This window comes from Botryllus schlosseri, chromosome 3 (genome assembly GCF_051294905.1).
Source record: "Botryllus schlosseri isolate E-star chromosome 3, Bs_hap1, whole genome shotgun sequence".
In the NCBI taxonomy this organism is placed as follows: Eukaryota; Metazoa; Chordata; class Ascidiacea; order Stolidobranchia; family Styelidae; genus Botryllus; species Botryllus schlosseri.
In genome coordinates this window covers 33,510,058-33,535,103 of record NC_137238.1, presented here as the reverse complement: position 1 = coordinate 33,535,103, position 25,046 = coordinate 33,510,058, and the positions used below count along the sequence as shown (strand labels likewise).

Here is a 25,046-nt window from a genome sequence, read left to right as displayed (position 1 = left end):
ATCTCTCCAACTCGACTCCCGCTTTTCCCACACATTACCGATACTGCTGTGGCGTTGACTAAAAACAGGCAATTTTCCAATCCAACTCCTGTATGACCCGCTCGAACGCCCGCACTGCAGATTTCGCGTCGTAAATGTCCATTACCCTGGCTGTCAAAGCTATAGAGGACGGATTTCCAAAAGGCGGACATTTAGGCGTTCTCGGAGGACATTTTTGATTCCCTGAAAAACAACAAATCCTCCTAGAGGACATATGGTAACCCTAGAATAGCTGTGAACCATACCCAAATATACAATACTGGCCATGATAAGACTACTGGTAAGAACTGACGAGAGTACGGTACGGTTTCACTACAAGTCCGCGAAGTCCAATCCCTTTAAGAAGCTTCTATACTTACATCTGTGCGCGTGTGCAACTGCAACTTCTCATTATCCACATTCATTTTCGTCCCTTGCTGAAGGGTCAAACCGTGACTTACCTTACAACCATAAGTGACCGACTCTGCCTCGCTGTTGCCCAAATACCCACCCAGCACCGATTCGAAGAAGTGTAAATGACTTATATTTCTAGAATAGTCCGTTTCGAGCGGCGAACATCATACACGAATATGCACGACCATCCAAAAACAGGTACACGACAAGAAAAGAAGATTCTTGCACAATTTATGAAAAAGTAGAAAAAAAAAGCGAATTGACTCTGCTCTTCCCCGAATTTTTATGGAGAGATGACACAATCGTGAAGCCTGTCCGAAGCTTACAGAAAAATAGAAAACTGGAAAGGCCAGGCTTTTAGCGAGAGCGGAAAAAAGGCTAACTAATCTTTCACGCTAGTATCACAATAATTGATATAAATCGTTGTTTACACAACCGAACATCCGTTCGTTTGCGAAAACGCAAATATTTGAGTATCTAGTCCAACTTCTGAGGCGTTAGTTCCGATTTAACAGACCAGACCATGGCGTGGAACGAACAAAAGATATCGGCGTGATTACGGTTTGAGAGCTGTAATTCAATTTTACGTGATCGTTCAACTATAATTATGGTGTATACGTGGTTACAGCGTGACAAGATGCTTTTCATTACGAACCAAATAGGGGAATCATTCGCTTGCAGCAAATGCCGCTCAGAGTGATTTCAGGACATGGGGGCTGACAGTTAGGGTGAATCAACGGTAAAAGCACGTCACGCTATCTGAACTTTGATGATGATATGATTCTGTCAAGTCACATTCCCGACAAAATCTTTTCCACTAATTGCTAATTCCTTTTCAATGTCATGTTTACTTCACAATTTACAGGCCGCACAAACTGAAATAGCAATGCACGCTCTCAAGTTTTGACAAAGCGCATTAAGCTAGATGCCATGTCTTTTGAATGTAGGCAGAATATAACAGGGCTGACGGTGAAGGTGCTAGCCATCCGTTTTATCAGTATCAGCTCAAAATCATAAATCAGTCAGTCTATATGCCTATACACTTAACCAACGATACACAACTTTGCGCCGGAAAAAGGCGATTTCAACATAGTGACTCCGCAATTGATAGGTTACGCCACTTCATCAGAAGCCAGCAGGGGAACACGGTTACATAAAATCACGGTATCATCTCCAAAACAATTGCTAGGAAGACATGCGTATTGGACACAGGAACACTGACGTGGGTGGATGTTAGTTATTTTCGTTGACATTCATTCGTTCGCTGGTGAATTTAACCCATGTAAATGGCAGCCTAATGTGAGTTCGATTTCGAATTTACAGTCAAAGAACAGAAGGACTAACCTATATCGTACATAACAGCTATTGAAAGATGACTGACCGAGTCCTTGTACATATGAGCATGCGACACTAGAGCATGTGGGCTAAAGATAGCGAGTCTTAGGTTTATGAGCTTATGTTCTCAAACGTCACACGGTCAAGTATCAGGCAACTGGCCCTGGGACCCCAAAATGTCAGAGCCATGCTTGCACATTTACACAAAATTCCCCCTAAATACGGCCAGCATTATTTCACTTTGAAATCCAACTTATCGGACAAGAGATATGAAATCAATCGTCAGCCCACTACACATAACAATTTCTGTATAAAAACGATTAAACATCCGCCACGTCAGAGTAGTACGACGTTTCTTAAGGTGCAACAAAGATAACACAACCGACAGCCACCGCGGTGTTACGATATGATTAGGTTCAAGATATTAGCAAAACAGTCTCGATTAAAATGACACTACGATTACGCGGGAGATATTGCGATAACAAAACACGCATCATATAACTGATGCGGGCGCCGGGCTGCCGCGTGGGTCGCCCCGGTAAATATGACTTTCAGCTCCGTACCGAAAATGTGTCGCGGGCCGCGGCGACACTCGCGGTACTGCTTCCGTGTTTCACATCGTCTTGCGGCCAAGGTTTTAATAGAATGTGACTTCCAGGTAAGAGGTGGGAACGTATCTGTGAAAATGATGGTAGGAATTGTCTTGTAAGTCACAAGAATTCAGACATCATTCGCTATGTCACAACAGTACGAATGAAGTGGAAAGTCTCGATTATAATTTGATGATAATTTGCTATTATTTCGACCATGCCTATTTTACTGCACTCGGTGACAATGCCGTAGGAGGTTGATCATGACTTTAACATAAACGCCATTTCTACAAACGTGCGTACTGCGTATAGCTTAGTACTACACGTTTCGTACGCTGCGGATACGACCAATCGAGGTTTACAGCTCCCGTGCTAAATAGCAGGGATGACTCGACTTGAGTCATCTCAAAAAACGGGAATGACTCGACTCGAGTCAATCTGTGTATTGACTCGACTTGGACTCGAGGCATTGCGCACGACTCGAGCCATGTCACATGACTCAAGACTCAGACGGCCAAGACCGACATTTCATTGTAATTTCGAAGAATAGCAAAGTAACCACACTATTGGGATTTCGTCTATTGGTACTGGTACTCAAAATGCGACCAGGAAGAGGAAAATTTGTATATTATAAATGCGAACCATTCGATATCACTAAACAGAGTTATAAAAAGTGGGTTTAACAGGACTTCAACTGGAAACTGGGCAGTCAACACCAGGGCTTTGGAGTTGGAGCCGGGAGCCATGCATTCTCACCAGAGCTGGAGCCGGAGCTCTACATAAAATTCAGCCGGAGCCGGAGCTCGTTGTTTGAGGAGTAGCTCCGGCTCCGACCTATTTCATAAGATGCTATTATATATGCAACAACACACATCTGCTGATTTATCATAATTGAACAGCATGCCGGAATTTTAATGCTGTGCACAGCAATGGCATATAGTAAAGTGCGTTCTACTGCAACTATGACGTTGTCGACAATTGACAAGTATTCAGTATGAAGTCACAAGCCGGCACAGCGGCACCTATATGTCTTCGTTGCTACATCGGATGTTACTGACGGCTGAGAGACTCTAGATTACTATAGATAACTAACCTATGGGTAGATTAGTAATCTATATAGACCAGGAATGGCCAACCTCTTCGGCTAAAGGGGCACATGCAATTGACGACCGAGTGCGCGGTCCACTAGCCGCGCCAAGCGGGTAAGATTTTCTAAGTTTATAAATAAACTAGATGAGTATTGCGGGTCTATTGTATACCACCCGCTAGGCTCAGTTTGCAAGGACACGACTATTCGGCGTCTGGACACATCGATATCGAAGGTCACTTTGTGCCTACATTTCACCGTCGACGATTTTTATACGAGCGCGAAAAGACTTTCTCCCATAATTGCGTATACAGATAGACTCAATCGGGTAAATTAGGCGTTTTTTTCATTTTCAGTAGGGGGTAGGCTACCAACCAAGAAATCGTGTGAAAAATAAACACGCGAAGCGTGAAGAAAAATTTCACTACTATTTTAGTTTATTGTAATATACAACCCACGATTTAGTGAAAATGTGACTGGACCCTGGATCTGCCAATGCGTCGGAACTGATATTTTAGTCACCAACATCCCAAGTGTCGCAGCCAAAATTGTAATTTTTGGTTGGCATTGCAAGTTCACAATCTGAGCAATTCATTTTCGATAATATAATAGGAAATTACCTCGCGGGCCACGCAAAACCCTCTCGCGGGCCACATTTGCCCGCGGGTTGGCCACCCCTGATATAGACAGGACCATTCGATAATTTCAGAGCCGGAGCCGGAGCTGGAGCCGGAGCAGTGGTAATAATGCGGCTCCGGAGCTGGAGCCGGAGCTAATGTATGATAGAAGAGAGCTCCGGAGCCGGAGCTGGAGCAGTTTAAATTTACGGCTGCTCCAAAGCCCTGGTCAACACAATGATTTGGACTCGGACTCGAGTCATAATACAATGACTCGGACTCGACCCTCTGCTTGCTGACTTGGACTTGACTCGAGTCAAAATTATATAAGTGAGATTGACTTGTGACTTGGTTACAACCCTGCAAAATAGTATCAAAACCATAGGTGAGAGGAGACACTTTTCTGATATTTCAACGCCACTCAAACAGTAATGTTCTCTGAGCATCCATTTTGGTAGCCACGGAAAGCCTGTGATCCTTACTGTTCATGTGTATGTTTTGGGTTGTACTGAACAACATACTCCCGAATTTCTAGGGCTTCAAAAATCGTTGGTCAAACGTCTCAACTTATCGCAAAGTGAGGGTACCACGAGACACGGTGTGTCCAAGATGAGACACCCCTAACTGTGGTTGATAAATTAACTAGCAGTGACAAGGAGCGTATACTTCCTCCAGTCCTAACACAAGAACTGTTACCGAATTCGCCACATCTTCAAAGCAAACCCACCCGTCCATGTCGCCTTTAACAACTCTAGTCCATCCGTCTCCCTTGTCGGCTTCTATGACAGAAAAATGATCGCCCTCTTTCATCGACATGGCCCCTTCTGAGTCGGCTGCAAAATAAACTTATTTTCAGCACAGTGTGAAGGCAGCAGTTCATTTTTGGTTGAGAATTGAGTAGCCTACTTCCAGTGAAGGAGTTGTGGGCCTGCAGGCCATAGAGCTTGCACAGCATACAGAGATATCGGAAATTATGTCACTATCAACACACAAGTGTTTGACAATAAAATAGCAAACAATCTCCACCCAATGTTACGTTTTTGATATCGTTTTGCTTAAAATCTGCTGTAATTAAAGAAAAAGTGGGCAATTAGAGCATGATACAGTGAGCGTTACAAATACAAACAGCCCGAGCTACACGCCAGGTAGGCTCGCAAGGGTTGTCAAATGTATATAGTCCAAAAAGGGACCTGAGTTTGGATTGTAAGATAACTGATTTCCAGCTTTCAACATGAAATTCATAATATATTTCAATTTTCCCTGCGATTTGTCAGGTAATTCAACCTGTTGCGGAATTTGGAGTTCGATTTGAAAATTTATTGTGGCCTGCGCAACTTTACAAAATCCAAAGCGTAAAAAGTAATTAGCTTTGACCGGGGGTAACCAATCTTTTTACCCCACACCCCTGGTATTAGGAAACAGTCTTACCGGCAAAATCAAACACAGCCACGCAAGTCCCGACGACTTCATCGTCGAATTCGTCCGCGAAACTTTCCTGCTGTTTGAAATCCTCTCTGAAAATATAACGGATAAATCGACACGTTGGAATTCAATATAATCAAGAAGACGAGATACCGTAAACCGGGGTAACTTTGGACTTAAGGGTAACTTTGGACACTAAGCAGTAAAAGATTTAAATGGTTATTGATGAAAAAGGGTTGCCGCTGGATGTCCAATTCTTTTTCATGAGGCAACAGTACTACAAGTAGTCTCTATAAAAGGTGGATTCATTTCACTACCAGATAAACTTGACCCAACATCGATAAATTAATGGAGGGGGTAAATTTCGTCAAAATTGATGGCCAATAAACTTCTTACAGACAAACATAGATAGCATGTGACTCACAGATTCAAACCTTGACAGCAGATACCTCTAAGTAGTCTTAATCCATGGCCAAAATCTCAGTGGGCTCACCCTTAGATCAATACAAGAAAATGTGATGTCCAAAGTTACCCCGTCAAATTTTATCAGAACGGGGCAACTTTGGACAGTGAAAAATGTGATATTTAGAGCTCTGGAAAGTGGCTGCTTCATCTGTGTCAAAGGGTATCGTCAACTATATTCCTTATGACCGGCCTGATGGCTTCTTAAAATGGAATGAGAAGGTTAATAAATTAAGAGTTTGCCAAAATATGAAAAAATGGGTAGGCAATGAGCTGAGAGATTGTAATCGGGTGTAAGCTACTTGAAAAACTTATCACATACTCCTAAAGATGCGCCTGCTGAATATGGGATATCGTAAATTACGACAAATATATCCATCAGAGGACATAGGAAAGGGAAAATATATCTTTTTTAGAACAGTAATAGATTCGAAATCGGCAATAAATCACGCTAACATACTTAATGTTTGCTGTTGATTGCTGACACTGCCAGTGGGATACCCCATTGTCACCATACGTTATTATAAGTCCCAATTAGTGAAGGCATGAGGGAAAATTGAGTGAAGGGATGAATAAGGGGGCATTAGCCTTCATAAACTACCTATTTTTTTTTTTTTGGGGGGGGGGGGTTAGGTAAAAATCATGCAATAGGCCAGACATATACTATTTTGTTTCAGTTTTAGCCAATGCTCTCATCAACTCTTACCAAATAAGCCTCATTTACGAGGTTTCATAAACAATAGAAGGTAAAGGCATACAAAAAACTACATTGTCCAAAGTTACCCCACATGCACGGGTAACTTTGGACACGGATAATTTACAAAAATAAGGTACTTATTTATGACCATGAAGATTTTGGATTAGTTAATTCTAATCTTTGCTCCATGACTCCAAAAAAACACAAAACTTGCCTCCCCTACACCCTAGCATTTCCAAGATACAAAGCGGAATTGTTGAAAATTGTCCAATGTTACCCCGGTTTACGGTAACCTTTTGTAAAAATGTACATGTCTCAGTTACTTCCTTCCACAACGCATACCAAGTTCGAATAAGTACGTGCTATTCACTGCGACAGCAATATCATCTTTCAAACAAGCCATGAGTGAACGTTATTGCTCAAATAATTCGATCGATACTATGAAACATGTTAGAGCATTTTACCATAAATACGCAGTTTGTTTCCACAATCGTATGTGCCAAAATATTTCATGGCAGATTTATGTTTTCACATTTTACTTCTACTCGAGTAGCAACGCTGGTCATTTTGACTACAGCTGCACAAAATGTGATTATATAAATAAAATACTATATTGATATTGAAATCCACCCGAATATTTTCGTCCAAAATATGTGATTAACTGCCTTGAAATGCATTTTGCTAACCTCTTCGCTTGCGTTTCCTCTGTTTTGAGGGGTTGGGAGTACTGCGCCTTGCTCGGAGACGCAGCCACCGAGGCAGGTCTGGGTGCGCTGTTGTTCGTACCTTTCGGCGGGGCACCGCCCGATGCGTCAGCGTACCAAGTCTGCAATCAAAATAATTTTCTTTGACCAACAGTCGACTCCGCTGCATTCTGACACGGGTTAACCGCTGTATTTGGCCAAAATGCTCGGAAACGGAACTAAAGTAAAAATTGCACGTAGAAAACTCCGGTTACTTCAAACAAGTTTACACTCAATTCGGACACAGGGTCGCAATTCTTATTGTTAGGTTACGACACAGTAAACAGTACTTAGTTCTTTTGTTACAAGGTGAGTGATTATGGCGAAACAAACCAGATCCATCCGTTAACAATATACAATTATCGCCGTGTGAGCCTTATAGTCGCCTTTACTTCGGTACAATTGGGTCCGTCTCGTGAAACAGAACCTTACAGAAAAGTTTTCTGCCTCTAAAAGCCTTTGCTTCGAATTTCCTACTGTTCTGTGGAGTACTTTTATCGGGTGGAAATAATCTGTCTGCCCTTGAAGAATTCATGAACCATTTTTACCCTGTATGCTTGTTTTATACAGAAATAAAGTAAATAGTATTTAGTAATTCTTAAACAGTTTGGAATCACGAGCAGTGATGATTGGTTGAAAAGGTCGTAATAGTAAATAATCTCACGCTCACCTTCACGTAAGCAAGGGAAAAGTAGGTAACAATTTTTTAGGGCCGGGTTACCTGGGTACAATAAGCCCATTTACATGGTCAAGTCGTCTTGAAGCCAAGTCGTCTTGGAGTGACGTCATGAGACGGCTTGCCAAAGTGATCGAGTTTACATGGTCAGATTTATCGCAGCTCGATTGATACACAGTACTTTGGGATTCAGCTCGGGAATATGCTACGGCAGTTGAGATATCCAGTAATACTTCAACACAATTCTAGAATGACCAAATATACCGTGTATATATTCTTTCTGATAGTGAGTTGGGCAGGTTATATTGTTGGCTGTACTCGCTTCATAAGTTGTGACGCTGAACAAATAAGACCAGGTGTATACTATAAAAGCAGTATCATGTACTGATAGAGCTTTCATATTCACCCAGTTGAGATAGGTGCCGGTTTCGTGAAATATGAACATGAAATGTTGGTATGTTGCTGTAGTCTGGATTCGTTTTCAAGTACCGGTACTGTTCAAGTCGTCTCCAAGAGACTCTGCGGAACGGATTGAGCTCGAGACGGATTGAAGCCGTCTGCCTTTTTCTCTTTTTCAAAAACGAGAGAGTCGGATTGACGAGTCAGCTTCGAAGCTGACCCAAACGGCCATGTAAATGGGCTTAATGATATGAGTACTCAAATCCGAATCTAGTATTCATTGTAATGATTCGAGTAGAGAGGTGAAACACCGTTTATTTCGAGTAATGAAATTATACGCCACTTTCAACCAAGAGACATATATCATCGACGAGATTTTGGATTCTAACCGGACAGGAATCCGCCAAGTTCCTCTAAAACAGGATCGGATTCGGATTCACATTTCTCCTCGACTGCCGGATCCAGATCACGACAGGATTCAGTGACTCTCTGTTTGTTTACTTCGATGTTTTTGTATCAACTCGAACTCAGCAGGCTTCAGAATCACACCATTACGTCGAAAAATCCCAAATAGTCGACTTCAATGCATTGCCGAGGAGTAATTGAAAAGAATATCGACGTCAGCGGCAAATCGGTGCTCCACCTTGTTCAGGATATTTTTGGATCAGATTTCAACAATTGGATCAGAATTCAATGTTATCGAACAGGATTGGATCCAGATCCCGAAAATCCAAAATTACTACATCTCTACAATGTATATCACCAAATATGATGTCACCGGCATGAAATTTTGGGTAATCGAGGCAAAGAATATACTATTTTTAGATGTTACAAGAAACTGTTTTTGTTGTCCGAACTGCCGGGTCTCCATAACTTGCTGATACGTTTGTTGATATACAATGTTCTTTTGAATTCTCTACTAGTGTCTGATAATTACCCCTGACGAGCGTAAGCCGAAAATATTAGCGTTCATTTCAATATAATTATTCAATTGTATATAAAATAATGGAACGCCAGGCAAGTGGGATTAGTAAGCATCCGATATAATACTACAGTTAACAATGGCGGGCCTTACCTCGTACTGATGTAAGTCTGCTTCTATCTTTGCGATGGCCGTGTCGACCTGCTTGATTTGCGCGTCCAACGTAGAGGCGTCGCCAAGGCTCGGGTTTTTGGCGTAAACGTCGCGCATCTTCAGTATGCCGTTCCTGCAAAACATAGCGTATTGGTGTATATCAGGGTTGTAATGAAAATGACTCGAACCAAGCCATATGAGTCGAGACTAGGACGGCCAAGACAGGCATTTCATGTAACTTCAACGACTAGTAAAGTCACCACATGATTGGTATTTCGTCTAGCAGTCCTGATACTTTGAAAATAGGGCCAGAAACTGTTAAAAACTGAGGAAAATTATGATATTATGAATGCGAGCCACTCTATATCACTCGAGCAGAGTCGGAAAAAGTGGGTCGAATTGGATTGAACTCAAAACTGAGCATAATGACTTGGACTTGACTCGTTGGTGAATTGAAAATGACTCGACTTGATACTATAAAAGTGAGATTGACTTTGTGACTTGGTCACAACCCCGTTTTATATCAACTCAAATATCGACTAGTTTATTAATCCACGACACCGAGCCACAGCCGAACGTTATCGTCGGATCCATACCCGATTTCTGCTTAAAATCCAGGATAGAAAAAATACTGAAATCCAGTAATGACTAAGGCTGTGCAAAATCAAGTAGCCTACCTGAGTGATTGGATTAGGAATCGAATACTATTAGGCTGCCAGTTGAGTCATGAAGTCAGTGGTTCTCAACCTTTTTTTAAACACGCCCCTCTTATGTTAGTGAAAAATTTCGCGCCCCCTCATCGTCATATCACAAAATCCAAACGGGATGCTAGCAACCTCAACAGATTGTTTGATGGCATGGAAGATTATGACTGTTGATCAGAGAATTAAAAAATATGAAATTCGGTCTATATATAGAGAAACACGTGTGAATTGGAGGTAAATCGCGAGCGCGAATTTTTTTTTCAGTTGACCGCTTCTTCGCGCCCCTTCAAATGCTTTTACGCCCCCCCAAGTTTGGAACCACTGGTATGAATGATACGGAAAGCTCCAACAGGTACCCTTTATGTGACCACAACGTATACAATGCTACATCACATTAGGTGCCTGTCTTGTAGGGTTCCACACGTCCTCCTGCAGGAGGATTTGTCCTACTTTTTGAGATTTTGTCCTCTTTTTTGAGAATTTTTGTTAAATGTAGCGCAAATTCGAGTGAGATACAGTAAATCGGCACCGAAGTAACGCTCCGGCGACTATTTCGGGAGCTGACCTGTTTTTTAATCAACCACCTGGTAATGTGAAAGAAAAACTGTATTTCGAGCACTGAGCGAGAGAGTTGACGTTTTTTCTTATTTTTTTAGTCAACCGACCACCAAGTGGGAAAAATTTGACATTTTTTCAAGATTTTCCTCCGGGATTGCAAGTTTGAAAATTTTGAAGTGTCCCCCTTTCCCAATTTCAAAATATGGTAACCATGCTGTCTTTGATGTGACCGCAAGGAATGTAACGCCAGTTTCATATCACATTAAAGATGATTTAGTATCTTTTTGTCCATACCGATTTCATTCAGTTTTGCGACGATACTGTGGGTTTATCACGACTACACAGACAGATATATCATATCCACTCACGTGCTTAGCTTTAGTGCCTTCCAAAGTGGAAAATAGTATCGAAACTAACATTCCTGTTGATAAATAAATTCTCAGTGGCCAGGGACGTGAAATTTCCCGTATTCAAAAAACCATCTCTCTCTGCTCGACTCAATTCAGAAGAATTAATCATGGATTCAGATCATTGCGTCCAGATTTCTACATCGGACACACAAACAAAGCAGACGTGCCACAGGCATCATAGGCACCATGCTGAACCTCAAGCCTACCTTCCGTCTGTTTCTTTCGCGAGACTCTGCCGCAGTTCGTCGATGTGTTTTTGCAGTTTTTTCTTCCGCTGTTCCGGCGGCAGGTGAGAATAATCTGCGGATTCAACCACCTGAAAAACGGGCAGGCGTCAGCTCGATATCGCTTGCTTACGTAATGAAAATGTGCGGAACAGTGCCGTGTGAAAAAACGACCGTCACACAAAGGAAAGAAACACACCCGGTTCGGACTATGCGCCAACGCGAACAATCAGCTTTGGCGAAACATGGCAAAGAAGTGTGAAAATGCTGAGCAATATCGATGCAAATTTAATACAATGTCTACTAATTCATGTACCCGTAATTTTCCAAGTATAGTACGCCCCCATGTATAATACGCACCCCTAAAATGGCATGTAATTTCTGTGAAAAAGCCTGTACCCGTGTATAGTACGCACCCTGCATTCGCAGTACATGAATGGCTGTGTTTTAATATATGATGTTGTCTGTTTTGCGATGTCACTGTTCAACGATCATGACATAACCATCGCTAATCATAATACAATAAGTGCATTGTCTCGTAACGAGAGTAGATAGTAGCCAAAACCTGCGAGGCCGGAGACGCGACAGCTCAGGCTAGCGACACACGACATCTTGCGTACGTGGCTTATTACAATTACAGATGCGATTGCTCAAGCCAACGGTGATGTCGGGTACACCAGTCCTGTTGGAGATGCGACTGATTACGCAAGCGAATATATCCTGTGCACATGGCCTCTTGCGTATGCGATTGTCGACCTGTCGTAGACGCGATGAATTAGCAAGGATCGCCGCGCATGCTTGTAGCAATCAGCGACCTAATTTCGCTCGCGTACAAACGGCGAACTAACTCAGCAAGAGCTCGCGTGCTTTGCAGATGATTCTAGTTAATTGGCAACACGCTTTCCGTTAATTGGCAACACGCTTTCCGTTAATTGGCAACACGCGGCGCTTTCCGTTAATTGGCAACAGCGTCTCTATTTGGGAGCGCGCGTTACACTCTATAATACGAAATACGGGCACGATGGCTAGAGGTGATGCGCGATTGGAAACAAACATGAAGAAAGGTGTGATTTTAAGTTTTTTATCGAGGGAGATTTTTTCAATCGCGTTGTTAACATGTATAATCCCCCCCCCCGATTTTAGGGCAAAAAATCGTGAAAATTTTGCGCATTATACATGGAAAATTACGGTAAATTTCGACTCTTTCAGAGATATATGGTAGATATTGGTCAAGCCAAGCAGTTTAGCTCGCGAGAAGTAAAAAATTTTCTAAATAGAGCACACTGTTCCGTATCAGAATCGTAGAAGGTACATGAAATGCAACTCTCTACCAAGCTGAACTTTACAAGTAGAACAAGAATATACAAAATACACCCCAGCGATTAAAAAGGTTTCAAGAACAAAAATCATAACGGCAGTCCGGATTCCAGATTCGTGATGTAGGCTAGAAAACAAAAAATCACAATCACGAAAGTTCGGATACACACGGGTAACTAATTAGCTTTCCATCGTCACGACAAACATTTGCAATGATAATCTGAATAACAGGCCTACCTCGGAAACACAGTGGATGAGTTAAAGTATTACACAACAGATAGTAGCCTATTCAAGATAAAGAACACCATAGTAACATACATCAGTGGGTAAAGCCTCGTGTAAGCAGTTTTTTAGGCTGGTAGTGGTAGTAGTAACATACATAGGTGGGACAAGCCTTGTTTAGGAAATGTTCCAGGCTGGTTAAGTACGATATTGTAGTATTTTATTGAGTAGGGATGATGAAGTGGTAACGGACTCGATCCAAGTGAACTGGTTAGTGCAAAAATCTTCAAGAAATCGTCACACAAACGCCATTTGCAAACTGAAAACATTCGCATGATAACCCAACGGACGACATAGGCATCAAACGTGCCCAGTGCAGTAGTTCATGATATGATAGCATGCATGGTGATTTAATTTGCCCCAAAACAAAACAGTTCTTCCAGCTCTGTCCAAAACAGCGTAGGAAAACGATGACCGGACGAAACCGCGAAAAGAAACCATGCCGTGTCATGTCATGCTTCAGCGAGAAGGAAAATCGGCGCATGACGTCAGAGATGTAAAGAGTTCCAAACACAAGACATGACCGTCCATATGAATGCAATTTCCAAATGGAGACAGCGCTTTACTGTTGCACATAACAAGCGGAAGCAAAAAAGGACGAAAATAGAGGGCCGCACAACAGCGAAGCGAATGACACCCAGCGATAACACGTCATTACTTGTGAAGTCTTCGCGTGACACCGCCTACCTGGTTGCCATTTACTCTCCCTTTACGATTTAACGCGCCTTTGCAGACTGGCCTTCGCAAAGTCAGATTTTTCTGATGTATGACAAAATGAAGTACTTCAGTTCATTCGCCATCACCACAATAGTTCGAAAACAAGCCTGAATTCACATGGACAGGACTCAAATATAATTTGTTTAAATGACAAAATATATTAGAGACTCGTGGTGTGTGGTGTGAACAGAAAAACTAAAATGAATTCATGTCTCTTAGGGTTTCAAAAGAACCTCTTTCACGGAAGTATCGTTACTGAAAATCAAACTGTATGCGAGTTCAAGCATGACATTGGCCACTGAGCAGAACTAGTTTGTGCGAGAACTATGGTCAGAGGTGGTTAAAGTATTCCATCTTGGTGTTTGAGCAGGAGCAATGCTGTAAGTTGGTGAAATTTTCGAATATATATTGATTTACCGTCATACAGGACTGTTTTACCAATTATTCCTGATAATTTCAGTCATAAGCCTTCTTTTACTATCCAAAGACCAAAACCAAGTAATCAAAAAACCTTCGATTAAGAAGCACATTGTCACTGACCACCTCCGACCCTGGTACATGCCGTCCGGATTAAAACTCGTCGTTGATCTCTAATGACCAGAGCTACACATGAGTGATTCAGTCCAAACCATGCGCACGATCCCCCCATGTACTTCATCGGAGTAAGCGAAGAATGCATACATACATGCCAAACACGTTACATTATTCGAGATTCTGCATCCAAAATCTGCTAGGCCATTTTTCAAACAGTAAAATTATCACAAGCTTCCAGGCAGAGTTCCGAAATTTGGCAAAAAAAAATTATGGATAAAATAAAATTACATACCCATAAGGAGTTGTCTGACAATATTTTGGCGTTTGTCAGTAGCCAGACGCATCCACGAATAATGCAAAGGACTAGAAATATTGTAACTGGTGTCTCATCCCATTTTTAAGTGAAGGCAATAGAAATGTGAAATGCAATACCTAGCACGGGATCAACGATACTAGCAGGCATTATGCCACTTTTAATTTGCATTAAACAATCCTACTGATAACATGCGTTTTAAAATACCCCTCCCCAAAATGGCTCGAAGCAATTGACAGTTGCTAAAAAGTGTACCACAGAATTACTAATTGATGGTTAAATAGTTGTTGGTGTATAGGTGTATATAGGCTAATCTGTGTATCGCGAGACAGCCAATGTCTACTTTTGGGGCAAACCCTCCGAAAATATAACCAGATTTAAACAAAACGTCTATTCCTTTCCCAGGGCAAATGTAGTTTCACTATTATTTACTATTTTATTGGGGCCAACTGTCAGAAAATACTTTCAGTTTTCAAGAATTTGGCCGCAAAGTCTATCCATTTTCACAGACAAGTATAGTCCCGTCGTAACATACATAGTTTTGTCGAAATCGTCCGAATAAGCGGCCAGATTTCAACAATTTTGCCATAATGTCCATTAATTTACACAATTTACAGCTGTATTCGCTGTAATGTACCAGTTTTGGCATCCGGTTTTCAACAATTCAACCGCGAAATCGGCCAAACCTCAACCCTCGAAGAGTAAAAGAAACCGACCAGGGAAAAGAAAAGACATATTATACAAAACGAAACGCGACGGCATGCAGCGCAAAGTGTTTGGAACTAATCTCCATCTCTGACGGCACGAGTCCGATCCCCGGCAAAGCCTTGCCTTATCGGGCACCTCTGACTCTGCGTCAGGGTCCTGGGAGCCCTCAGAAAACTCATCGTCGCTGTACACTTCGCAGTACGGATTCTCCGACTGCTCCTTCTTCTTTGAGTCTTCACTTTGTATCGGTATATACGAGTCGCATTTCGGCAACATGGCAGAGTCTGACTTGGACACAACGGGCCCAGATATCTCCACCCCCCTTCTGGGTGGTTTTGAGGGCCGTGGCGGGGCCGTGCCGGTGGGAGTGTCGGAAGGTTTGAACATGGACATGATTTTTTTTCGGCCGACCGAGATGGACTTCTTGATTGCCTCGGGGTTGGTGACTTTGCGGGACTGAGAATCTGGGTTATTCACGTCGTCGGAATCGGGGTTTGGAGGGGTGGCGTCTTGTTTCAGAGACGAGGGCCTGCTTCTGACCACTGCGTTGGTAGAGTCGGAGGAATCGTCGGAAAAATGTTTTTCCGGGGAATTGGGTTCAGCCCCGGGTTTATTATCCAGACTGGGCTGGCGCGTCACGCCACCCGGCGACTTAGGCTGCAAATATTTGGCATGAAAATGACATGACGCCTAGCGATTGACGAAAAAACGGGTCCAGCACACTTTCCTATGTTACTTTCGATACTGAGAAGTGTTCCCAATGACCACCACCAATCAGTGTCGTGTCTAACGTACTTTCGTATTCACATTGAGCAGTGTTCCCCTTTACCGTGTACAATCGATGTTCTCCATGAACACATCAAAATTTACGGTCTTCTGCGTTATCGTCAACTATGTTCTCCACAAAACTTTCAATTGGTGAAGATTGCGAGTGTAATTTATTGCACGGACATAGATAGCAACGCTAGAATAGGTTAAGGTTGAAAGAGATGGTTAGGAATAAGGGTTTTGAATGCTCCTACAATACCGTAACCCCCAGAACTAAACCAATTGTGCCAATCTTCAACGTACCCATATTGAGATTAGTGGAGAACTAAATTGATGATCGTGTGAAGCGCCATAAATTTCAACATATTAGCGAAGAATACTGGTTGTTGGTAGTCATCAGGAACACTTTTTCATGTCGGTGTGAAAGTAGTTCGAAACCCTCACTGTTCTCCATGAACATGCCAAGATATAAGATGATAATAACAAAGTACGCCGGACCAAAACAAATCGCAGTTGCGATAAACAAAAGTCCTGAAATCCGAGCCGGTTACTGTCACCCGTGTTACATGAAAATGATAGTTATTGTACTAGCCGGTGTTGTATGGAAATGATTTTCTTACGCACCAAACGAAAATGATAATATCCCCATTGACATCACCTGTTTGCAATTGGAGATTCACTATATTTGGTTAAATCTGTGTTTGTATAAAGGGCGCAGCTTACGTTAATAGCAGATACTTGAGCAAAAGTAGGAGCAATGTCACGAATTTTGGCTCAGTCGCAAGTAGAAGCAGCGATTTTCGAGACGCGTCAAAACTATTTTGAGTAGGAGCAGATAGGCCTCAACAGTAATCAAGTGTGCTATTTCGAAAAGTAGACCTACATAGCATAGGCTACTCTCCAATCGGTGGTGGCTAGTTTCAAAACTAAAAGATGCATCCTTGCCGCTAACTCAAAATTACTTATGACTCAGGCGATTATTCCTGACATTGCAAAAATATTCAAAATTGTTTACAAAGTCAATACATTGTATCAACCTGCATTTTGTTGATATCGTAGATATTTGCACTGTCGGTGAACTTATCATTTGACATTTTACAGCTTGTAGCCTACAATTTTAACGTTATGTGGGAAAGCACCTAATTTTAATACGTTAGGTCAAATTTGGTCCAAATTAAAATGTTTAAGGCCAAAAATGTCAATATTTAGATTTTTTAGGTCAAAATCTACCGTTTTATAGGTAAAAAAAATCGGCCTACTAATGACAAAGCAAATAGCCATAGACGGCTAGGCGCACCTTTCGGAATAATAAAAAGTTCCCCCGATACAGGGGCTATTTCGTTCAATACATAGTTATTGCCGTCCAAGTGCCTTTATTATGTCCCGGGTCTATCCATTCCACTAATATCGAAAGAGCCATACATGACAGGGACCACCAGTTACAATACTGGAGGCCTCTTCATGAGGAATACACCAGCAGTTAGGGCCTGCCACCTACTATCGTCAATCAACTGTTGAAATGAGTTGTCGGGTTTAGTTTGACGTAGAAGATCGATTATGATATTTATCGAACCAATAGCATTATAGAAACTACATCGGGTTATCGATGACAAAATAACTGTTAGTAAATGCCTGATTGCATTGGTTGCGATCAAAGTTCAATTGCGCGGCAAATGAATCAGCTTGTCAGCATAATTCCGTTCGTAATCAATAGTCTGGATAAGCTACAGGTCTTAATCGTAGGTTACTTAAGTTCGACAGATCTCCACACACACATACAGTAACGCAATTAAACCAGTTGAACGTATCTATGGATTTGGACCAAATCTGAATTCGCAAGCCAGTAGGAATCGACATGAAAACAGCAAACATCCAAACTTCCTGTTCGGAAATAAATGCATCCGTGGTTCACATGAATTGGATTTTGCGTCTAACTAAACAATTACAAGAACAGCATATTTGAAGAGCTTCATGGAGGAGCAGAACTTCAATATACAATTGAATAGTATATTCATATTGAAATGAGCCCGAATATTTTCGGCAGACACTGGTCAGGGGTCATCATCAGCAACTAGTAGAGAATTGCAAAGAACATTGTACAATCAACAATCGTATCACAAAATATGACGTCACCAGCATGAAATTTCGAACAAGAAAGCGTTCAATGTACCATTTTTAGACGGTACACAAGCTTCTTTTGTTGACACGGCCTTGGTTTCCGAAAATATTCCGGTTCATTTCAATATGAATATACTAATATACTATTCAAGAACAGCATAATGCAATTCCCTTCTACACCAGCACGAATTTCAATTTCACATCCATATCTGCATATAACACCATCACGTCGTAACATCGAAAACCCTGCGACACGCTAAACAGCTTTAATTTAGCAGAATTACCTTTTTCCCTCCGAAAAGCCAGCTGAGCCCTTTCTTGTTGGCGGCTTTGCCCACGTTCATCGAATTCCTCGGCGAATTGGCGTGGTCGTCACCCGCGGATTGGTTGTATTGAGGCGACGTGTAGTCTTCGAACTCCTTGTCCTTGGGCGGGTAGAATCCCGACTTGAACTTTTCCACCACTAGTTTCGCGTCCTTGTCGAAAGAAATAATTAGAATTTAGCAAACTCTGCCAGTAGTGTTTACGAGAAAATTTTCAGATTTTCCAAATCAGATTTTAATTAGAATAACTGAATCCGTAGAACTTGGGAATTTAATGAATTTCTCAATTATAAAGAGATACATCAAAAATATATTTCAGCTAATATCAAGACAGAGAACATTCTCATAAGCATGATAATGGCAAATGTCTGAAAACCAAGATTGGGTCGTTTCATACTAAAAAGTGTTCTTGTAGTATTTTCAGGAAAACTGGAATTTAGATTAGAAATAAAATTGGAGCACGAGACATGTCAAAAACGAAGAGTATCTAGTTGTTTACGTCTGGTTGACAGGCTGTAATAATCATACCGTACCGCAGGGTTGTAACCAAGTCGCAAGTCAATCTCCCTTTCACAGTTTTGACTCAAGTCGAGTCGAGTCATTTTCTATTCACCACCGAGTCGAGTCCAAGTCATTATGGTCCCTGTTCAGTTTTCAGTTCAATCCGGTTCAACCCACTTTTTCCAACTCTGCTCGAGTGATATAGCTCGCATTGATAATATCGTAATTTTCAGCAGTCCTAACAGTTTCTGGCACTATTTTCCAAGTATCAGGACTGATAGACGAAATTTCCAGCAACGTGGTGACTTTGCTACTCTTCGAAGTTCCAATGTAATGTCTGTCTTGGCCGTCCTAGTCTCGAGTCGTATGACTTGGTTCGAGTCATGGACAATCATTCGAGTACAAGTCGAGTCAAAACACAAATTGACTCGAGTCGAGTCAAGATTCGAGTCATTACAACAATGCCGTACCGTCCTTATTTATAAACTTTGTTCGGCCGACGTCTTATGAAACGACATTGCCCTCTCGTGTCTAAGATTTGACTCAAGCGTCTTTAGTTTTGACTTATATTGGGCACCGAGGCTGTGTGATTAAGACTGGACTTGACGTTTTAATATAATTATAATTATTTTTACTCGTCAAGTTTTTTTCAGCCATTAATTTACAAATTTCGCTGCCAAACTACCAGAGTTTTACGCTGTCATCAGATTTTGATTGATGGCAGCCCTGCCTATAGGGCTAATTATATAGTTTCATTTCGTCATATACAGAGGTGGCCAGACACAAAGTATGCCTAAATACATTTTTTCAGAATTCTAAAGCAGGTTTTTCCTGCTTGTTCTACTTGCTCAAGCTATATATATGTTTTACAGGGTTGTAATGACTCGAGTCACGATTTTGTGGGGACTCGACTTGACTCGAGTCATTTTCCCAGAATACGGAAATGACTCGACTCGAGTCAATCTGTGTATTGGCTCGACTTGGACTCGAGTCGCTGCGCATGACTAGAACCAAGACTCATATGACTCGAGACTCCGGCAACCAAGACCAACATTTCATTGTAATTTCGAAGAATAATAAAGTCACCACCCTCTTGGGATTTCGTCTATTGGTAATGGTACTTGAAAAGGCGACCAGAAAACTGAAATAAGCGAGGAAAATGAGTATATTATTAATGTGAACCATTCCATATCACCAAGCAGAGTTATAAAAAGTGGGTTTAAGAAGACTTTAACTGGAAACTGAGCAGTCAACAGACTGACTTGGATTCGGACTTGAGTCATAATACCATGACTCGGACTCGACGCTCGATGACTTGGACTCGGACTCGGCGGTGAATTGAAAATGACTCGAGTCAAAACTATAAAAGTGAGATTGACTTGTGACTCGGAGCCTTGTGACTTGATTACAACCCTGGTGTTTTAAACTGCTTGCGCTTCCACTTGAACAGTAATTCAGGCAAACCACCCGCTTTTCACATCTTGGATTTTGAAAACTGCGGATTAGCTTTGGGAGAAGAGAGTTGTGTAACTTTTAGGAGTGCAATTGGCACAAAAATTGTCATGCTGTATCACGATAAGTGGATCTGTTTTCAAAATTTGCACCTATTACTGCAAAAGTAACTACCTCCGATTTACATCCAAAAAGTACACAAACGAATCTACTTTTCCAAACTATTTACTCAAATATTTTTCAGACCGTTATGTTCTACTTCTACTAGAAGTAGTTTGACTCGGAAATTGCTATTTTTAATTGTTATCGAGTATAAATTTACTGCATTAGCTTTATTTATACCTGAGTACCAACGCTGAGTAGGCTACTCCAAACACGTCTTACGTTAAATTTCAAGGTCAGCGCTAACGACGCTGGAGGATCCGAAGCATTCCGGTTGGGGGAAATTACGCAAACACTCACGAGGTTAGAGTCCACAGCAACGGCGGCCTGCTTCATCCCTTCCAGGCATTTGTTGACTATCGGCTTCACGTTGGAGTCGATGTTGGAGAACTCCACCATCACCTCGGACGTTTTCTTGATGCGTCTCTCGTCCATCACCCGATAATTCTGGCAGAATGCAGATCACGGTAACCATACCAGAGCCGAAGGCGGCATAACTTCCACTTCTTTTACTGCCCCAGTTGCAGACTTGGACAGCTCGATAATTTTAGTCGTTAAAATGGACTAATCAATCTAATTCTAATCGAATTTCTAGTTTTCCTGAAAATGCTACTGAGCTGTACAGTGCGAAACGAGCCAAGCTCACTGTACAGATATTTCTAATTCTCATGCTTTTTAGAATTAATTTTGTTGTTGCGTTTCTTTCTGATTCGAATTTTAAGGCTATTTCAAATTTTTTTGGGGAATTTAGCGATTTTAATTCTAGAAACTGGGTAGCTATTATTCTAATACTAATCTAGTATAATCTGGCATTATCGGCCAGACAATACTCGGGTTCTATGAATCTGAATTCTATCAATCCAGAGATTGGGATGAGGGAAAATCTGATGATAGATCATGTAGGATTATTTGAGAATATCAAATCTTGTCAAGCCGGTGGAATCAAACAAACGTCAGAATACAGTAAAGGTAGATGGAGATGGTTTTGGCCACACTAGCAAAATGAAATGATATTACGTTCAATATTCGTATACATTACTACTTTGTTATATGCTGTCGATTGTGAGTGATTGAGCATAGGTTCCAGAAGTGCTATGCAGATAAATGCGAATCGATGCTTACTCGCGTGACTCAAGCTAGTTAGTGAAAGACAAACAATAAAACAGGAGGTGCTTGATAGTGAACAAATTCATCTTTTTATGAGCACTCATCTGGACTTTATCTACCCATCAATCAACCACTAGACCAACATCATCTGGGACATCCAGATTTAGGAGTACTCTTTAGCCGAGCCTTGCAGAAAACTTTCAATTCACAGCTTTTGGTTTTGGGTGTGGCGAGGGCAAGGCCGAATGAAGGTAGTTACTGTAGGCTGGTAGATAGGCAGACTGCTGACAAACACAGGAGATCCTGTTACCAAAGATAAGTTACATTCGCCCATCATGCATTACAGCTATCATTAAAATTAGTTCCAGAACTATCTATCAATCAAGCAGCAGAGTGTAGGGATTTCACACTTCTGAGGCTCCTACCAAATCCATAACACGGAATCTGCCCTGGCAATCTAATTAACTTCCATCAACAGTGCGATCGCTGGATGGTGGTAGGCTATACATAGGTGGTTATCTTCGTTTCAAAGTGCTCATACTTTTTCATAGTATTTACTCGAGTGGTTTGTATGTAGCCTACTCAAATTTTTCACACCAGCTCTTTAGGAAAAACTACTCAACTTTTACGCTGTGCATTATGTAAAGTAGAAAATTAGTTTTGGGCAAGGCTTGCATCAGTTATAGGAGTGAAATTGTCATTACAACTGCTGACTAAACATATTTTGAAAATCGCACCTGTTTGTAGTGTCAATTAGTTATTTTTCGTTAGTGTTACTTTTTCCAATCGCGTACCACTGATTTGTTTTTTACCACACGGAGTACCGCCAACTTGTTTTTCACTACACGGCATACCACCCGAATTACTTATGTTACTTGAATGTACCAGTGTTTATTGGTTATACCTGTTAGTACTATACCGAAACACTAATGGATAGCAATAAAACACTTCACGACATAATTGAAACTGCTTCTTATACAGAAGCTTGTCAATCTTGAGGTATGACATGACATTACTCACAGCACTCTTCGCGTACCACCTAAAACGCTCACGCGTACCACAGTTTGAGTACCGCTGGTCTAGAAGATGGCCCCTGCAATTTGTAAAGTAGCCACCAGAGTTCAACTGCTGAAAGCATATTATGACTGAGCGACCAAATCTACTTTTTTAAAGAGCTACAAGAGTTCTTTCGAAACCTTAATTCTTTACTTTTACTTGTAGTAATTTGGTATTTGAAATTACTTCTTCTACTTGCAATTAAGTAGAAATGTACCCAGCTTTACCTGGGTTGCAACGCTGTCTACTTTGGCCATATCTGGTGGTATACGATTATGAACAATATAATCTATCTGCTTCATGACATTGGTCAGACAATGCACTGCGGCAGACTTACCTCGAAAACTTTTGGCATCGTAGTCTGGTAGTGACTTTCTTGATCGGTGTTGAATTTCGTCAGGGCAGACGCATAGTCTCCTTTGCAACTTTCCACGTGGTCTTTCTTCGCTACGTCTGCTTGCCGGGCCTAAAAGTTACGAAATTGCCGATGAACGCCACCATTACTAGTGACTAGGCTAGGAAAAATCGAACACCTAAAACGTAAATGATTCTAATCGGAACGGAGCATAAGGCTTCGAGTCAAGTCGAGTATCACTCAATATGACGTCATACAAGTATGGAAGATGTGAAAACTTCAAATTGATACCTTTGATGTGGGCCCCCAAGGAATATAATGTCAGTTCGGCATCACATCAAGGAATGTAAGCATCTTTTTAATCACACCAATTTCATTGCGCTTTGTGACATACGACTTCACACTTACAGAAGTGTCATTTCCACTAACGTGCATAGCTTAGTACCTGCATGTTTCGTATGCCGCGATTCTACTTGTCAAGGTTTACAGCCTTCGACAGAGGAATTTAGTTTCGAAACTAGAATTTATTGCTGATAAATCAACTCTCGACTCGACTCGAGTCATTAGAATTAATACTCAATTCAGACTCAAGCACTGGAATCATTGTGGCAAGCCCTACTGCTGACACAAACTTAGGTTGAAAATTGCCCAACTTCACCATGCCACAATCTTCCATTTTATATTTGAGAATCAGACTAGCCAGTTTCAGTCAGTAGGCTGTAATAGACTGTTTAAGTTATGCTGCTTTGATACGACTTATTTAGCTCATTTAGCCGTGAGGTAGAAACGAATTAATCAATTCCCAAGAGTAAACAGTCGTTTGCAGACGCTTGCAATGCTCAAAAGTGGCTGCATCCGCACCACCTCGATCAGTACATCTAATATTTGTTCAATTGGGTAAGACGAACTCGTAAGGAAACAAACCCGAATATTTTCGACTGACATTCGTCAGGGGTTATCATCAGCAACTACAAGAGAATTCAAGAGAACATCGTATGTCAACAACCGTCTTCAATGTTCTTTTTCAATTCTCTACTAGTTGCAGATGATTACCCCCGACAAGTGTCAGACGAAATTATTCAGGTTTACTTCACTATGAATGTAATAATTATTTGATTGTATATTGAAGTTCTGTACCGGAACCTGAAAGCGTCTCTTCTGATATTCATTGAAATAATACTGTAGCCCGCTGATAGCTCAGCTGGCATTGTGTCCAAATGGGAATCATGCCTCTCAACCCTACAACTGCATAGGTATAAAAATCGTAAGATGACATACAGATACCAATGTCTTTTATCAAAATATGTCAACCAAGTCTGCGCCAACAGGAGTTCCTGTACCACCTAAAAATAGTAGGGCCTACAATGAGCTTAATGCCCGAATCATTCGAAATTTCACGCTGGTAAGTGGTGACATCATATTTTGTTACAGGATTTTTGATATACAATGTTCTTTCCAATTATCTAGTAGCTGCTGACGATTACGCATGACAGGTGTCAGCCGAAAATATTGGGGCTCATTTCAATATGAATTTACTATTCAATCAGATACCAATAGGGATGTTGATTCGGTTCGTTTTAAAATGTTCAGACGATACATAAAATCAATACGCCTTTAGTCCTTGCAACATCACGACTTCCTGTTATCTGTTCGTTACCCGTCTATCTTTAAGTATCCGTATAAGTTGGGCCATATCTTCGTTGCTATACATATTGGTCAGATCAGCTGTGTGTGGAAACGTGCAACTTCAATCGTTTTGATTGCTTCCTGTCAAGCTTTGATTATGTTTGTGCGATCTATTACGTGTATTCAATATCAAATGCGGCATTGCATTTCACTGTTGCGATTCATCTTTTGATGGGTCTGCTAGTTGATTGGAAATTGAGATTTACAGCAAAATTA

The 25,046-nt window shown here is 41.4% G+C and overlaps 1 protein-coding gene across 2 annotated transcripts in view; it reads right to left on the bottom strand.

The window, feature by feature from the left end:
* Positions 1-545: 545 nt before the first annotated feature.
* LOC145435099 (cdc42-interacting protein 4 homolog) overlaps positions 546-25,046 on the bottom strand; it is a 37,617-nt gene continuing 13,116 nt past the window's right edge. The window contains exons 5-14 of one of the 2 annotated variants that reach the window (XM_080312371.1): positions 23,127-23,255; positions 20,927-21,073; positions 18,473-18,664; positions 15,426-15,959; positions 11,414-11,523; positions 9,536-9,668; positions 7,329-7,468; positions 5,490-5,575; positions 4,789-4,894; positions 546-2,444 (exon numbers count right to left, since the gene is read on the bottom strand). In XM_080312371.1, coding sequence (XP_080168497.1) covers positions 2,405-2,444; positions 4,789-4,894; positions 5,490-5,575; positions 7,329-7,468; positions 9,536-9,668; positions 11,414-11,523; positions 15,426-15,959; positions 18,473-18,664; positions 20,927-21,073; positions 23,127-23,255 — 1,617 coding nt within the window. In that variant the 3' untranslated portion in view covers positions 546-2,404. The remainder of the gene's footprint in view (positions 2,445-4,788; positions 4,895-5,489; positions 5,576-7,328; positions 7,469-9,535; positions 9,669-11,413; positions 11,524-15,425; positions 15,960-18,472; positions 18,665-20,926; positions 21,074-23,126; positions 23,256-25,046) is intronic. The other variant, XM_080312372.1, reaches the window with a different exon arrangement.